The sequence below is a fragment of the Microtus ochrogaster genome, chromosome 19 (assembly GCF_000317375.1).
Source record: "Microtus ochrogaster isolate Prairie Vole_2 chromosome 19, MicOch1.0, whole genome shotgun sequence".
NCBI classification, from domain to species: Eukaryota; Metazoa; Chordata; class Mammalia; order Rodentia; family Cricetidae; genus Microtus; species Microtus ochrogaster.
Window position 1 is genome coordinate 4,647,491 of NC_022021.1, and position 18,095 is coordinate 4,665,585.

At 43.3% G+C, this 18,095-nt stretch overlaps 1 protein-coding gene across 1 annotated transcript in view; it reads left to right on the plus strand.

Moving 5' to 3' along the window:
• Iqgap2 (IQ motif containing GTPase activating protein 2) overlaps positions 1-18,095 on the plus strand; it is a 287,742-nt gene that overhangs the window by 43,210 nt on the left and 226,437 nt on the right. Inside the window, exon 2 of the mRNA XM_005356461.3 lies at positions 9,651-9,750. Coding sequence (XP_005356518.1) covers positions 9,651-9,750 — 100 coding nt within the window. The remainder of the gene's footprint in view (positions 1-9,650; positions 9,751-18,095) is intronic.

Consider the following 18,095-nt stretch of genomic DNA (forward strand, 5'->3'; position numbering starts at 1 on the left):
AGAGAGAGAGAGAGAGAGAGAGAGAGAGAGAGAGAGAGAGAGAGAGTTATTTAATGACAGGGCCTTGCTTTGTATCCCAGGCCTTGGGCTCAATGTGTAGCACATAATCCTTCTGCCTCAGCTCCAAGTTAGTTGCTGGGATAGCAGTCATGTGCTGTCATTATGCCTGACCTCCTCTGTGCATCTTATACAGTGTAACCGTATTTCCAGAAAAGGATCAATTATTTTCCTAAGACCTGAACCATTTCCTTTTCCATTTACCTGTTTAGATGTAACATAGGCACTCGGAGCTTCTTAATGCCTCTGAACCCCAGAGACATTAGAACGAGAAGAGATTACGCCCCTTGTTGGTAAAGCCTTGGTGTTGGTAGCTCACTTACCATCATTGCCTAGTCGTGCCTCATCTCAGAAATACTTCCAATGCTAAATTTGACAATTTCGGAGTTTTTCTTATTACACTATGGGCCTAGAGTCTCTTAAAGCTTTGCCTAAACTAAATGGCCCTGGATTGGTGCTGACTTGCAGCATTGGAAAGATCGTAGAAGTGTGTGATGGGGAGAAATTCCAGGAATGGTGTACAAGGCAGGTTTTAAATAAAGTTCACCTTCCCTCACTTTCTCTCGGCGGAAGACTTGGTAACATGAGGACTGGAAGGACCTGTTGCCCCTGCCTTCAAGTCCAAGGTCTGACATACGAGTCTCTGCTGTTTTGTTGGCCCTACATAGAGAGGAGGAAGGATCTGGGCCTGGCACCTATACGCCCAGCCTCCCCTTGACTTGGTGCAGCCTCCAGGCTTTCAAACACCTTGGTTTTCCACCTTCATTACCACCTTGCACTCTAGTTAGGGTCACAAACAACCACAAACCCAAGCTTGTCTGTTTTTTAAAAGGAAATCCAGTTTAGAGAAGTCTGATCATGGGGTCCTTTAGAGTTTAAGTAGCCATGAAAGGCTTCAGGAAGCTGGCAAGAAACCAGGATTTTCCACAGGTCACATTTCCTCAATGCGTCAGCTTTCTTAAAGCGTTGGCCTTCTGGTTCTGTTGTCTTTTCAGCCCATCCTCGTGTCTACCCCCAGGATCTTAGATTGAATTCTATTTTCTAGTGTCTTCTCTGGGTATCAGTGTAGGCTGCCTCCTATGACCAGTCCTTAAACATTGAGAGAGGGTCATATCCATTTAGGTCAGTGGTTCTCAACCTTCTCAGCGTTGTGGCCTTTAAAAGGGTTCCTCATTTTGTGGTGACGCCCCAACTATAAAATTAGTTTCATTGATACGTCATAACTGTAATTTTGCTACTGTTATGAATCATAATATAAATATCTGATATGCAGACTATCTGGTATGTGCAACCCCTGTGAAAGGCTCTTTCCATACCCCCTCCAAGGGGTCGCGACCCACAGGTTGAGAATTGCTGATTTAGGTACTCTCTTTAAGGCCACACAGTTCCCAAGCCATAGACGATGGTTCCACACCCAGCTGCATTACATACCTGAGGATATTTAGGATTCTTTGTAGAGAATTTGAGTCACCAAGAATAACAATGTGTACTTAAAATACTAAATGGTGGGTGTACCTCTTGGAATTGATTATTCCCATCATGTTTCTAATCTGCTTTTTCTTAAAGGAATACACCCTAGATAATACCATGAAGCCAGCCAGGGCTTTCGTTTCTCTTGCCAGCCCTCCCTTGAGTATATTTCCCAAACTCAAGCACCTTGTCATTATGCCAAATCTCAATTGTGTAACTCTAATAAAAATTCCAGAAGAGACCTTGTGAGTCATACTTTGTATCCGAACAGGCTGGCACCAAGCAGCCATTCAAATATTTGCGAACAGATGGATGGATTAGCGAGAATACGGTGGCCTTGGTATCTGTGTGAAGGAAGCAGGTAGTGGGAAGAGGCCTTTAACCATGGCCACACCTTACCGAAGGGTAGGTCTTGAGCTAGTTTATGTTGGATTGTGTGGGCGTTCTTTGCACTTGACTGCGATTTCCTTCCTCTTCTTACACTTCTATTTCCATGTCTTGCCTCGCAGTTCTTTTTGGTTCTGCTTCTTCTGCCTCTTCGTAATCTCTGTCATGTGTCTGCCATAGACTGTGATTGTTTCCATCTCTTGCCAGTGTCAGCTGATTTTATTAATGGCATTATGTTCTCATTTGCACCGCTCTCTAGCCAACCGAGCCAGCCGGCCAGTGATCTTTTTTTTTTTGGTTTTTCGAGACAGGGTTTCTCTGTGGCTTTGGAGCCTGTCCTGGAACTAGCTCTGTAGACCAGGCTGGTCTCGAACTCACAGAGATCCGCCTGTCTCTGCCTCCCGAGTGCTGGGATTAAAGGCGTGCGCCACCATCGGTGAATTGCTAATACCCGAGAAAACTCTCCTCCGCAAAGTCATGTTCCTTAGGGGGTTCAGGGCTGCGAAGGAAGAAGTACCTCAGAAGAAATCATGGATAGCCAAATTGTTTCCAAACGAAATGAACTCTGAACTCTGGAGTTACTTGAATGATGGGTTCCTTTGCTTTGGTGGGAACTCTTCATTTGGTGATGATGTGGCCCCAAAGGATGTCACTTCCAGCCCTGAGTGTGTTACTGTCCCTAGAATAGTCATGGGCCGTCCTTTCCCCCTCACTGACCTTGGCTTCCTTATTAATAAGCAATAGGGCCTATAAGTAACATGTGGGAAAATGCTTTGTAGGCAGTAAAGTCATGCCTGCCATGAATTATTACCTTCGTGATGACTGTTTAAATGGCAGGACTGTTGTTCATGCCAAGAGCTCTTATCAGAAGTCACTGAGCAATGAGTAGAGCAAAGGTCTTTGGGGCACCCTCTGGGGTCCAAAAGCGTCTGCTTTGGCTGCAAAAACTTTCTCAATCCCATAACCTTGGCTTCCCCTTGGGTAGCAGGTCATCACAGGCTTTCTCCGCCCTGAAGGGGGACAGGTGAAGTGTCTGGTGAGAGGGGCAGTGGGCCAGGTATGTGGAAAGTTGGAAGGAAGAGGTTGGATATGGCGGAGCCCAGAGGGCAAGCCCTTCTGTTTGTCTGGTGCACAGCCTGGTGTTTTGGCGTAAGCACACTAACTAAACATCAGTGGAGGATACCTGTAGGATGGCTGCCTCTGTGCTTGCAGCTTCACACTCTTCCTCACTGCAAACAGGCAGAAGTAAGTTGACTTCGTACAGATATTTGGGACTCTTTTATTAGCCTTCCCGATAAGAGGTTATTTACCAAATATTTTTAGAGAACATATAATCTTATTTCTTTTTTTATAATTTATTTTTATTTCATTATATATTCATTGGTGTTTTGCCTGTATGTATGTCTGTGTGGGGGTGTCAGAAGCCCAGGAACTGGAGTTGCAGACAGGTGTGAGCCACCATGTGGGTGCTGGGAATTGAATCTAGATCCTCTAGAAGAGCAGTCAGTGCTCTTAATCATTGAGTCATCTCCAGTCCTTTGTCTGATCTCAGAAGCTAAGCAGGGTCAGGACTGGTTAGTACTTGGATGGGAGAACATATGAGATGTATTCTGGATACCATGACTTAAAATATGTCTTCTCTGAGTTTATTATTAAAATATCGGTAGTTTGGGGCTGCAGATATAGCTCAGCAGTTAAAAGCACTGACCACTCTTCGAGAGGACCCGGGTTCAGTTTATAACACTCACGTGGTGGCTTTCAACCATCTATGACTCCAGTTCTAGGGGAATCAGACACCCTCTTATGGCCTCAGGCACTACTAAATGTGGTGCATATATATACATGCAGAAAAACATTCATACATATTAAATCAATCAATCAATTAATTTTTAAAACTAAACTTAAATACTGGAAGTGTTGGGAGAGAGGCCAACTTGTGTTAGGACAGTTAGGAAGTGGCCGTTGTGTTCAGATTTGAAGATCTGATGCCATCAACGATGCTCAGCATGGTGCAATTTTAATTTAAAACAGTGTGTGTGTGTGTGTGTGTGTGTGTGTGTGTGTGTGTGTGTGTGTGTTTGTAAGTTGTGTTTTGCTTTTGTTTGTTTGTTTTCCTGGATAGGGCTATAGCAGAGCCTAGGAGTTCTGAGCAGCGGTCCTGAGAAGGTGGTTATGGAAGTAGTTGGGGTAGAAACTGGGGATCTCTACCCCAACTCTTCCTAGAGTGTCTGAGGGCGAAAGGTCACAGGAGGCTTCTGCCTCTTATAGACAGATGGTTGAAGCTGGGGAGTGTACCTTTTGAGTGGTACCCTAGCACTCACATACAGGTTAGAGATTGTTAGAGATGGACACCCCCTAGGAATGTTAAGTTGGTTTCAGGTTTGAGTGTATCTGAGGGTACCACAAAATGAAAATATCCTGTCAGAAAGAGTAAACACTCTTCCCTTTTAGCTGTTATTAAAATAGAAGATTGGAAGTGACGGGTTATCTAGGGATCTGTTAGGAACGCTGGAGTTGAACATTAGATGTTGGTATGTGGCTATGTGCGATGGTTTGACTTTGAATGTCCCCCAAAGCCACGTGTATTAGAAGTTCTGCTACTATCTGTGGTATTATCTGGAGGTGACGAAACCTAAGAGGTGAGGCTTAATAGAATGAAGTTAGGTCATCATGAATGAGTTCCTGAACAGAAGAAACCCCATCTCCTTCCTGTTTGTCTCTTTTGCTTTTCATCTCCCATGAAGTAAACACCCTTCACCTGCCATGGGCTCTCACATGATATATCATGTCACCAGAGACCCAAAGTGTAAGTTGATTAGTTTCGAGTATGTTGATACCATAGTGGACAGCTGACTATCATAGCATGTCAGGTAGCTTTTTTTTTTTTGCCTTTTTAAGTTTTTATTTTTGTATATTTTTTGTACTAAAAAGAAAAGCTAATAATGACCACCAATTACAAAGGACTAGAGTAGTACCAGAATAATGAATGAGTCACTTCAGCCTGGGAAGCAGACACTCTCAGTAATATTAATGTTATGATACAAGCTCATTCAAGTATTTTACATTTTTTTGTCCTATTGAATGTGATATCTTAGTACATGGTAAAGACAATATGTGAGCGTAAGGTGGAACCCTCTCTGAAAAGCCCATGACAAGTTTTCCTCTCCTGTGAGAGCTGGGCTGAGAGTTCTCTTCTGCCTCTGCCATCACCATAGCTGGAGGGGAGAGTGGGGCGGGGAGAATCCAGGGGCCCTTTAACAAGAGAGGTATTCTGGGGCTCCCATTCAAAGGCAGGTAACCCAAGTCTCTGGTACACTCCGCCAGTAGCCTTGTCTTCATACTCTTTCCCTTGCTTCCAGACCTTGCAAGCAGCTTGTTTTCCCTTGTAAATGTCATTTTTGGAAGAACCTAGATAAGAGAAATCATAATCTGATTCAAAGTAAGTTTGTTATGGGGTATTAGTTAACTGTTTTAGGAAGGATTTACTTGAAGATAATGTTTCACTAAATGTCAGAGAGCTGCTTGTGTAAGGAGCCATCACAGACGTGAGGGAGATAGGAACTTGAATCAAAACCGAGCCCCTTCTTTCCAGAGCCACCAGTTTGGAGAGGGAGCCATGACTGATCTCCCATGGGGCCTGTCCGGTGAGTGCTCTGATAATGGTGTGATCTGACGTGTGGAAGAGAGGGGTGGACTCAGATGCTGGCATCCACAGGTGCGTGCCTCAGTAGCTGTTGGAGGTCTTGTCACACACAGAGGTGGGAGAATGGCTTCCCAGGAAGAGAGAAGGGGAGTAGCAGAAGACCCTGAAAGGGAGTAGCAAGGTCCTAGAATACAGTATTTACCTGGACTAAGCTGTGTAGGCTCCATGTATGGGGGAGAGGAAAACTGGTTTAGGACTTTCTTCAGTAGGAAAGAGGGCACCACTCAAAGTTTAGAAAGAGGGGTGACATCTGAGGACCGTTGTTGAAGGTGTTCCTCACAACAGGTGAATGAGTGGCAGAGCAGTGTGGTTGGGGGAGGACACCTACTGCAAGAGACGGCAAGATGAGAAAGGCCTGGGCACCTGCAGGGCAGTACAGAATTTCAGAAGGCTGCTGGGAAGCCTTGGCACTTTTCTGGAATGCACTAACTCTTTTAAAGTTCAGGTCAGGAACTGGGGATGCAAAGCCTTGAGTTTTGATCTCCAGCACTATATTAAACTACCAACTAAACAGACAGACAATAACATTTAGATGAGATTGAGTTTATTAAGAAAAAAGATGCTTTGACAAATGTAAAAGCCTTTGCTGTCCCTTCTTGGTATCATTGGTCTGGGATGAGGTCCTTATCGAAGAAGTGGAAGTCATAGTGGAAAGTGGGAAAGGATAGTGGGGAAACAGATGGGTAAGGGCATGCAGAGTCCTGCTCCTCTGGGTACCACTTCTGTAACAATCCAGCCCGAGCTGCCCATCTCCTCCAGCCATCTCTCCTCTTCTGCATCCCTTTCTTTCTCATCCACACACACACATTTCCCAAGTTCCTGTGCAGTTTATTCCTTTCTGTCCCACTGTGTTTGCTCCTTGTGTTTTTGCTTTGCTTGTGCTAAAGACATTTCAGCCTGTGTGTCTGTTAAATGAGCAATTGCTTGGCTCACAGAATCACACGGTATAATTGAAACAAAATACAGACAACACATTCCCTAAGACCTTGAAGTCAAGATGGCGCTCAGTAAATAAGTGTCTAGTGCACATTTCTGTAATTATGGTATATCCTGCCAAATTTTATACTATTCCAAATATAATCTCCCTTCTTTTGAGTTCCTTGAGGGCTCAGTATAAATTTTGGATCTTAAGTACTTAGCATTGTACATGCTGTAGGAAAATTCGAATGTTGGTGGGGTGTGGTTGGTATATACCTATTACCATAGCACAGGAGCAAGACTGATGAAGAAGGATCCAGAGTTTAATGACAGCCTGAGCTGCAGTGTTAGACCTTGTCTCAGCAGGAAAAAGAATTCATATTTTGACTTTAATTCCTTTTTTCCATGAAGGTTCTGTTATCTACTCCTCATTGGACAGGTCTGGAATCAGCCTGCTCCTCATAGAGTCTGCAGATGCTCCCATTTCTGCCGTGACTAGCAGTCCTGCCCCAGCCTGCACAGCTGTAGGATTGACCTCATCAGGACTGGGGCAATATGAATAAAGAAATGCAAGCACAGGGATAGCAGAACTAGAGTCGGGTGGGCTGTTTGCTTTGATGGAGATGATGCAGTCATCCAGGAGGGAGGAGGACGCTGTGGTTGACATTTTCTGTGCATGTGAGCATCCATACTCGACCAGGGGAAGGCCTTGCCATTCCCATGGACCTGAGACAATGGGGTCCTTGACACGGCCTTGCACATGTCATGAGTTCTCATTCACACAGGGCTACACTTGCTCCCACACATGAACACATGTATAAAAATGACCAACTGTAATTACCAACCTGAAAACACGAAAGGATGGGCCCTTTCTATGAGAAAACAATGTTGTTATGCAAATAAACAGGGAAGGCTTTGGTGAAGTGATATCTGGATGCTGTGGGCAGAAGAAATGCAGTCAGGAAATTATGAGTCTGTGTTCTCCACAGAAATTCTAGGACATGGTGGTCGAGTTAATAAACTAAGCCTGTATTAGCATAAACTGTGTAGGCTTGTAAACTTGACTTCCTTCCTATCTCCTTTAGTTTTGCCTTTTACACACCTATTAACCAGAAAGGTTGTAGGTAGCAAGGGGGATGTCTTAGAGACTCTGTTCTTTCTACAATGGGACTCATTGGTGTTTGGGGTTGGATGAGAAGTAACAATTCCCTTGGGGATTAAGAAGAGACAAATACTTGTGTGTTCAGTGTTCAACCCCAGAATTTCTAGGGTACATCATAAGGTTACCGCCTCCAAGCTTAGCCACTAGACACCTTCTAGAGTATTGTTATGGATGGTGTGGCTAGCAGGCCAGGCTCTAATTGATTCGAGGCTGTCTGAATTTCATCGAATCCCACTACTGAAACCTATTTGCTATGTCACTCTGATGGTGTCAACCCTTAACTTCTGACCCGTTTTTATCCTGTTAAAAATAATACTATGCAGCTAAAGAGATGGCTCAGCAGTTAAGAGCACTGATTACTCTTCTAGAAGACCTGGGTTCAATTTCCAGCACTCACATGGCAGCTCACAAACACCTGTAGCTTCAGTTCCAAGGGATCAGATGTATTCTTCTGGCCTCTGTGGGCACCAGACACTCATGTTGTACACAGACATATAAGCAGGAAAACACCCATACACATAAAAGAAAATCAGTAAATCTAAACCAAAACCAAAACAAAACCCACAAACAAACAAGCAAACCCAAAACTACGTAAAGGCCAGAGGCCTGAGAGGTGGCTCAAAAATTAAGATCATATACTGCTCTTGCAGAAGACCTAAGTTTGGTTTCCAGAGCCTATGTCAGGTGACTCATAGTGCATAGTGCCTGTAACTCTACCAGAGGTATCTGATGTCTCTTTTCTTAGCAGGCACCTGCACACACATGCACATATCCACATACAGGCACATATGTGCATACACACAGGTACATGGGCACATGTGGACACACACAATTAAATATTATAAAAACAACTGAGCTCCCAAGGTCCCAATGAGGAGCAGAAGGAGGGAGAATATGATCAAGGGAGTCAGGACCACGAGGGGTGCACCCACCCACTGAGACAGTGGGGCTGATCTATTGGGAGCTCACCAAGGCCAGCTGGACTGTGACTGAAAAAGCATGGGATAAAACCAGACTCTCTGAACATGGCGAACAATGAGGGCTGATGAGAAGCCAAGGACAATGGCACTGGGTTTTGATCCTACTTCATGTTCTGGCTTTGTGGGAGCCTAGCCAGTTTGGACTTTCCACAGGGCAGGGAACCCTGACTGCTCTTTGGACTGGAGAGGGAGGGGGAGAGGAGTGGGGGGAGGGGGAGAGGGCCAGGAGGAGGGGGAGGGAAATGGGAGGCTGGGAGGAGGCGGAAACTTTTTTTTCTCAATAAAAAATTTAAAAAACAAATCTTTAAAAGAGAAAGTAAAATCATTACTATAAAATGCAAAGGCAAAGGGATTTATTTTAAAAATGTATATATTTTTATGTGCATGTGTGTGTTTGAGTATGTGTTTGTGCACCATGTATGTGAGAGTACTTAAGGAGGCCAGAAGAGGACCTGGATCTCTTATAAGTGGAATACAGGTACTTCAGAGCTACCTGTGGTGCTGGGTACCAAGTAATTTTCTGCAAGACCAACAAACGCTCTTAACCATTGAGCCATCTCTCTAGCCCCTTGGTGGGTTCACTTTTTTTGTTTAACTTAATTAAATTTATTTATTTGTGTGTGTGTGTGTGTGTGTGTGTGTGTGTGTGTAAGCAGAAGTGGGAAGGAAGTGGACCAGCTGGAAAAGGAGGAATGGGAAGTGAGGATGGGTATTTGTAACATGCAATGACATATGTGTCATAATGAAACCCATTTTTGATATGGTATCTACAGAAATAAGTCTATCACAACTCTTGGACAAGACATAAAACATGACTTAAGCTAGGGTTTGCCCTTCCAAATGAAGTGAAACAAACTTATGCACTCAGTAAGGAATGTTTATGGACAATACCAACAGGTAGATGTCTAGTTTACTGTACTATTAACGTGAATAAAACATTTTCAAGTGACACATTCTTCTCCTGTATTCCTAGCGATCGTGGATGATGAAAGACTGTCTGCGGAGGAGATGGATGAGAGGCGGCGGCAGAACATCGCCTATGAGTACCTGTGCCACCTGGAGGAAGCCAAGAGGTAGGATCCAGGCTCAGTCTGTCTGTGTATCCCTCTTCTTGGAGCTTAGCCTTGGGGTAAGATTGGGGTAAGATTCAGGAAACCAGAAGTTTCCTGAATGGGCCAACAATTCCAAAGAATTGTCAGGATCGTGGATGGCCAGGGAGACACTCTTACCCGTCACCCATAATTTAGATTTGGACACCATGTCACCCCAGTGCCAGACCAGCATGGCAGAACTGACTCCGTTCATTCAGTCAGCCCTTGGTCACAGCTGGATGGATGGGCACCACACTCATCTGCGCATATGCAGGTAATAATTCAGCTGCAGTCTTTGGTAGCAGGATGTGAGATACCATTTTTGGTCATGGAGAATTGAGAGAGGTCACTGTCAAGGGGCCAGGGAGACAGATCTTCCTTTTCCTTTTCTTAGAGCCTCCCAGGAAACTACAAAACAAATTAGATTATTTCAGACTCTACATCTCACTGGCTTGGATACAGGGCAACAGAAATAACTTAAACCTAATTTCTTTTCCCCAAGAGTGTCCTTGGGCGATCTTTTTGTGACCTCCTGCCCATGATGATAAATGTTCAGTAAAACAATAGCCTATCTGACTGAGGTCCATGGGTCACTAAACGATGAAGCAGGTTTATGACAGCAATCTCCTTAACTTGTGGGTGTGTGGTCATTTGGGTATGGTCTCTATAAAATCACATCAACTCTTTTAGACTCTTTGGATTAAGTAAATGCTGGCTGGGTTCTCCTCGGAGAAAGTGAAGATAGAGAGTCCAAAGTGCAAATGCCTCCTTAGGACTCTGTCCTTTGCTGAGCCAGTGCTACCTGTTAGCATCTGATATTCTGCTTTGTGAGACAGGTGAGCTAGGTGTTCTCTTACCTAACCGCCAATAAATACTCAGTGGTTGTGGATGGTAATTATCACAGGTCACTGATAAGTAGTTGTCTCTAGAGCGAGAAATAAAAGGATTTTACTCGGTATTTTATAAAATACTAATCCATGGTCGAATTTGGCATTAGCATTGCTTGCTGGGTGTTCTCAGTATTATTTCATCTTTTAACAATGCCATGCAACTTTATGCTCTAATAATCAACTTTTAGGAAACTTAACATGCTTGTAAAGTCTGCATTTAGGCCAGAAGACACTAAGAGTCCTTGCCAGTGTAAGATTCTTGGACTGGCCGGGCGGTGGTGGCGCATGCCTTTAATCCTAGCACTTGGGAGGCAGAGGCAGGCGGATCTCTGTGAGTTCAACACCAGCCTGGTCTATAAGAGCTAGTTCCAGGACAGGCTCCAAAACCACAGAGAAACCCTGTTTCGAAAAACCAAAAAAAAAAAAAAAAAGGTTGATCTTTGGCGATCTTTAGTCAAATTCTTGCTTAAGAAATAAGATAAATGAAGAGATTCTTAGGCGCCCGCTATAGAGAGGGATACTTTGCATTGGTATGGATCTTGGTTTATTAATACAAATTTAAGGTCGGTTTTGTTATATGTATATTTCTCTTGATTATGATACTGTGTTTGTGCAGCTCATTTAAAAATGTAATGTATAATTAAGAAATATAGGTTAATAGATAATCATCTATAATAGTCAAGCTTATAGTCATGTTAGTTAGGTTTTCTAAATATATAGAGATATATTTCAGTTAGGTATTCTTCAAATCTTTCAGAGACCTTCAGAATATGGCATTTAAATGTTTTAAGAGATTAGAACTTTTCATGACAGTGAGACACATCTGCTCCTAGCAGCACCAATCTACTTCAAAAGGAAGATGTGCATTGAAGAGGCTCCTTATGGAGTTGGTTAGCCATTTGGGCAAGAAACTGCTCTTGCTTGGAATGCTTGATGGATTGAACATGCAGGAGCTACAGAGAGAGGACTGCTAAACTTGCCTAAAGGTGAGATGGTCCTCTGGAGTTCCTGCTTCATGAAAAAGTCTGCTAGATACTATGGGCCTGTAGGCTGAAGATGGGTGCCTGCAATGTTACAGAAGAACTTTGGGTGACTGTCCAGGCAGCGAGATGTCGCTGTCAGTTTTTAGAGTTTTGGAAGTTGCTTATAATGCAATTTCTGTTTACTCAGGAAATATTGTATCCTTCTGGAGTCTTTGATGGAGTTGAAGAATTGATAGTTACAGTTTTCCTTAGTTATGATAAAAGATAAAATAGAAATAAATATTGTAACTGTAATTCTTGCTTGGTACCTGCTTTGTTATATGTAAATTTACCATGTTAAAGTCAAAACCTTTTTATTTAAACAGAAAAGGGGAGGTGATGTGGAAGTCCCCTCTCTATGCTGTGAATATGATTGGTTAATTAATAAAGAAAACTGCCTTGGCCTGTTGATAGGGCAGAACTTAGGTAGGCGGGAAAAACTAAGCTGAATGCTGGGAGAAAGGAGACAGAGTCAAAGAGAAGCCATGTAGCCCCACTTTACCCATTAAGCCACAGCCACGTGACAATGCACAGATTACTAGAGATGGATTAAATTAAGATGTAAGAGTTAGCCAATAAAAAGTTAGAACTAATGGGCCAAGCAGTCTTTTAAATAATATAGTTTTGTGTGATTATCTCTGGAGTCTGGGAGGCTGATAATGAACAAGCGGCCTCCTCCAACAGGTGGCCAAATGTGATGTGCTCCCTGTGACACATCTGAGAATTGGTGGGAGGACTTTCCTTTTCTTTGCTGACATATGTTCCATACCCTAGGTATGTGCTTCATTTTATACATAAGTGGGAAAGAGTGTGATATGGGAGAGAAGCATGACCCAGAGTCGGTAGACCTGATTTCCTGGTTCCAGCTTGTACTGTGTGATGATGGGCAGGTTATGTAACCCAATGGGGAAGTCCCTTTTGCTCTGTAAATTGCATGGTAAAGACACTACTACCTGTTCTAGTTTCTTCCTGATTTATTTTTTTTAATCACTGAGAAAGAGGAAAGTATTCTGTGAATGCTGACCCAGGCCAGGCAGTTGCGTAAACATGGCTCTCTTTTCAGTGTGGCACAGTGACAGAAATGAACCTTCACAACTTGTTCTCCTCTGTAGTATTACTACAATTCATTAGTGATTTTTTCTCTTTTTATCATAAAAATAATCCCGGATACTTTGAGGAAAACTTCTTTAGGAAGAATGTCTTTGAAATAATTTACTATGAGAATATAAAGTTTTCAGAGCTGGGGAGCTCAGTATCTCTTACCATACATACAAGACCACCTGAGGTCAGATCCCAGGAAACCAAAGCTGGATATGGTCCACTCCAGGAGTGAGATGGGATGCTGAGCTAAAAGAGTCCTGGAAGCTCACAGACCAGTTTGCCTGGCATGCTCAGTAGTAAACAACACAAAACCCTGTCCCAAAGGAGAAGGTGAGGACCAACCCACAGGTTACCCCCTGACCTCTGTACCTGCTGAAATCCCACATTCATAGAAAAGCACACATATGCGTACCTACATGTACACAAGACTTTATAAAGTGATTTATAGACTTAATGAATGCCTGGCTAAGTTCAAGCTGCTGTTTTGTTGTTGTTTTTAACCAGAGGGTTTTATAAAGAAAGCACAGGTCATGGAGAGATGCTCAATGGTTAAGAACAGTCGCTGCTCTTGTAGAGAATCCGGGTTCTGTTTGCAGCCCTGACCTAGTGGATAACAACAACCACCTGAAACTCTAGTTCCGGAGCGGTGGGGGAATCCAATCCCTTCTTCTGGCCTTGGTGGGCACCAGGCATGTACATGGAACACAGGCATAACATGTAGCCAAAACATGTATGTAAAATCAAATTAAAAAGGAAGTACAAAGATAGTATATCTGATTAAGGACTTACAGTGTAAAAAGTTAAGATCCTCATTTTAAAATGGACAAACTGGACATGGTAGCACACATCCTTAATCCTTTCTTTTGGGAGTCAGAGCAAGCTGATGATCTCTGTGAGTTCAAAGCCATCCTGGTATACATAGAGAGTTCCAGGCCAGCCAGGGCTACACAATAAGACCCTGGCTCAAAACCAACAAACATACAAGCAAAGCCCACTAGTTTTTAAATGGACAAAAGTTAGGAATAGACTTCTCTGAAGCAGATAAACAAATGACCAGTAGAGACGTGGTAAGATCTTCCACGCTGGTTGCTAGGGACCTACAAATAGAAACAGTGAGCGTCCACTCTTATTACCAGCTGGAGCACAAGTGACAATTTATAACAATGTCCCCAAAGATGTGCAGAATTTGGCACCTTGTGGATTGGTGGTTGGATTGTTAAATGGTGCTGCTACGTTAGAAGTATCCGGCAGGTCTTTAAATTTTTAAGCATAGAGTTTCATTGTTGAGCACTGAAAAACCTATGTCTACACAAAAATGTATATCCAAACCATTATTTCTATTAGTAAAAAGAAAAATATCAGCCCAAATCCATCCACAGTGAATTAATGAATAAACAAAATATAGCATGTCTGTGCAGTGCAATAAAATGCAGCTATAAAATGGGATGCACAGATTCATGTAACAATATTTATGAGCACCAAAAATATTAGAATAGACAAATCTGTGGAGGGGAAGACTATTGGTAAGGGGGTTGGGAATGACTGGTGATGGCCCTGTGATTTCCGTTAAGGATGGTGATAGTGGCACAATTTTAAAAAACATTTAATTATAGACTTTGAACTATCTGGTATGACAGTTATCTTAATAAAAGTGATTGGAGCTCTTTTGAGGGTCCTCAGTGCAGCTCATAAAGCAGCTGAGCTGGTCTTTAGCAGATACATTCCATCCAGGTACGATGGAATGGGTTTCTCAAAGGCTGCAGTCATCTTATGGTTTCCAGTGGGGCACATCTGCTTCAAGCTGGTTTAGTGCTATTGACAGGACTCAGTTCCTCACGTTGAGCCAAGGACCCAGGTTCCTATGTGCTGCTGGTTAGAGCCTTTTTTTCTCTCAGTCGCCAGGCACTGGGGTGCAGCTAGCAAGCATCTCCTGCCTCAGTGAGTGTGTAAGAAGGCAAGAAGGAAAGCAGGGTAGTCTATAACCTATTTTCAGATCCCTTCTGGTGTATCTTACTGACGAGAACCAAGGCCATGTTCAGAGTGAGGGAAATGAACAGGGCTGTGAATTCACGGAAACCTGGTGGGGTGGGGGCACCCGGAAAGCTACATCCCCGCCAGGTGCTCTTCTTTGCTACTGATCACAGAACTGATCCATTTAGCTGGAGACTGAAAGGGTGTATCCTTTTGTTACTGACAGACATCCAGCCAGGAGTTGGTTGATGTCTTGGTCTCATGGTTGTGATACTAAGATCATCACTGCCTTGATTCCTTTTTTAAAATTTTGAGAGTTTTTGTTGTTTTCGTTGTAGGAGTGAGAGCCCAAGACCTGTCTTCCACGCTACAGATGCTCTTTCCCACTGAGCCACACTCCCAGCCCCGAGCTAGTTCACCCTTTTGTCTTATAACTTAAGACTAAATAGACTTTTAAGTTTTCTTTTCAGATACCCTGCTTCTTTACTGGCTTTGTGGGGCAAATTTTGCTGACACAGAATTGGGCAGCCTGTGCTGCTCCTATGGGCTGTGGAAGGTCCTTGCCGATGCCAGAAATCCCACTGTTTGGAAAAGTCACTCCCTTTATTTAAAGAATTAGTGCTGCTGAGAGCTCCTCACTCATTTATGTAAAATATATTTTGAGTCATGAAAATGAGTACATTTTAAGAAAATCAATCCTTTGTTGGGGACAACTATAAAAAACTTGAGACTGAGGGTTCGGTTTGGGAGAACTCCAGGCTGAAGAAGGAAATCCAACTGGGGCCATTATGAAGGTCAGGGAACAGGAGAAGAAATCTTGGCAAGAAATGGACAGGGAATTTGGACATTACAGTTGAGCGCTCAGTTATGAATGGAGCCACTATTGTGTTAAGGAAGGTCTCTGTGGTATCTTATTTCTTTTTTAAGGAAGAAGAAAATTTTGCGATGCTTACTTTTTTTCTGCCCTGAGTTTAAATATTGGGGGGGGGGTCTTCTCTTGGTGAAGGCCTTGTTTAGAAATATTGTCTTGATAGAGCAAGGTGTGGCCAAGTTGTTCCCTGTATGCCTAAGCCTGGGGTGGGCTTTTGTTTTTAAATGTGCCCTGGAAACAAAACAACACTTGAGTTTGAGTGCTTTTGTGTCCTGTTTACAATTCAGAAGCCGAAAGGACACTTTGTTGATTAAATCAAGTCTTAAGTGCTAACCTGATCTAGAATATAGAATCACACATTCAAAGAGACACACTTTAAATGTCTAAGCAAGTAGAAGCCACAAGTGTGGTTTTGGCATGCAATGAGTAATTTACTTTCAAAGAAAAAGTCACGCCTGGGCAATAGGCTCTACTGAATTCACAGACTCCACTGAATTCCCCCTTCATTCATGGGCCTTTTCGCCCTTATTATTTATTTATTTATTTATTTATTTATTTATTTATTTATTTTGTATACAGCATTCTGCCAGAATGCATGCCTGCACACCAGAAGAGGGCGCCAGATCTCATTACAGATGGTTGTGAGCACCATGTGGTTGCTGGGAATTGAACTCAGGACCTCTGGAAGAGCAGCCAGTGCTCTTAACCTCTGAGCCATCTCTCCAGCCCCTGCCCTTATTCTTAAGGACACCATAACCTTGGATGCCTTTGTAAGCACAGCTAATAAAAATTCGGGATTTGGAGGGTGATACCTTGGCATACAGTTTATTGAGAGACTTGTTGCTCTATACATTATTTTAAGGAATTTCTTAGTTGTATTTGCAGCCCATAAACGGCTTTCTTGTTTCAATAGCAGCTGCTTCTCTCCCCCTTCTTTTTCCTCCCCAGCTGTTACCTCAGATGTGATGAGGGAAAGGAATAGAACATGGGGTTACTCTGTGTAGCAGCAGGTGGAATAGGAAGGGTGGTCAGTCCGCAGCAGGGTCCCTCTCAGGGCTGGCTGCCAGGTGACAGGAGGGCCTGCTGCCAGGATCACTGACCTGTTGGAGGGCTGTTTCCCAACCCGTTTGCTTTGGCAGCCCCATGGAGCAGGGTTCTACCCTTCCTGGCACACTAGAGCTAGGTACATCCTAGTAATATGAATAGTCTTTTAGAAGAGAGGACTCAGTTGAGAAACTTGGAAAAGAGTAAGACGTGGTCTTAGAGGGCATCTTCATGGGACGAAAGGAGGCAGGATGCTGGCCCGCCCTGCTGTCAGCCTGTGGTACTTAGGGCAGAAGTAGAGGCGTTGATGCTGAGGTCCAGCTGGGTGGTGGCTAGCGGGAGGTACTATGGAGTTGCAGTTGAAGGAAGGAGTAGCAATTAAGGATGTAAAGGAAGAAGCCATGGGATTTGGCAGAGGACTGAGTGGGCAGTAGAGGACACTGGGAAATTGCATGCTTGACTGATTTGTGATCTCTACCTGCTATGCCTGGCCATGGGAGACTTCTTCGGAAGGGTTTTTTTGGTTTTAGTCCACATGTTGTGTGTTCTAGCTACGGCTGTTTGTATGTTCATGCTAATCATCTCAAGCCATGGACAAGTTAAACAACTGATATTTGACTCTAGGGTTTGTATTTGTTTCTCAGGCTCTTCAAAGTTGGAGACCTGGGAGGGGCTTGGAACTTTCCGTGGTCACTAATGTTTTTTAGCAAACAAGGGGTCACATGACTGACTCTATTCACAAGACACCATACTCTGAGCAGTCACCCCACATGGCCTCAAGTCTCCCTGCCATCCTGGGGAGATGAACAAGCCTCAGTTTATAGATGAAGACACCAAGTCCTGGAAAGACTTTAGTATTTGTTCAATGTTACAGTCAACAAGCCACGGAAAGATGTTATAACCAGGTCTATCTGATGTCAACTGTATATATTAAAACATAAAATATTGCTGCTCTTTTTCTTTCCTTCTCTCTTCCTTCCTTCTTTCCTTCCTTCCTTTTTATTTTATTTATTTATTTTCTTGGAGTCATGGTATTGCTGTTTTACCAAGGCTGACCTTAAGTTTGCTATATAGTCCCCACTGACTTGTAACTTGGTATCCTCCCGCTTTAGTCCCTAAAGTACTGAGATTCCAGATATTCATGAGCATACCTGACTCCTACTGCTTGGTGATGTAAGTTCATATTGGTCTGGGATTTTATTCTTCATGGGTTCTTCCCAGCTCTTGATAAAAGCATTTATCTAATTATTCTTTATCAAGAAGAACTCGGGAGTTGATATGGGGTAAGAACCTGAATGTTTAGAGAAGTGGCAGAGAAATGACCAATGACCTCCTCTCTCTCCTTACTTAATCCAAAAGGGCCAAAAATCTTTCTAAGCCCCACCTTACTACTTTCTCCCTCTCCCTCTCCCTCTCCCTCTCCCTCTC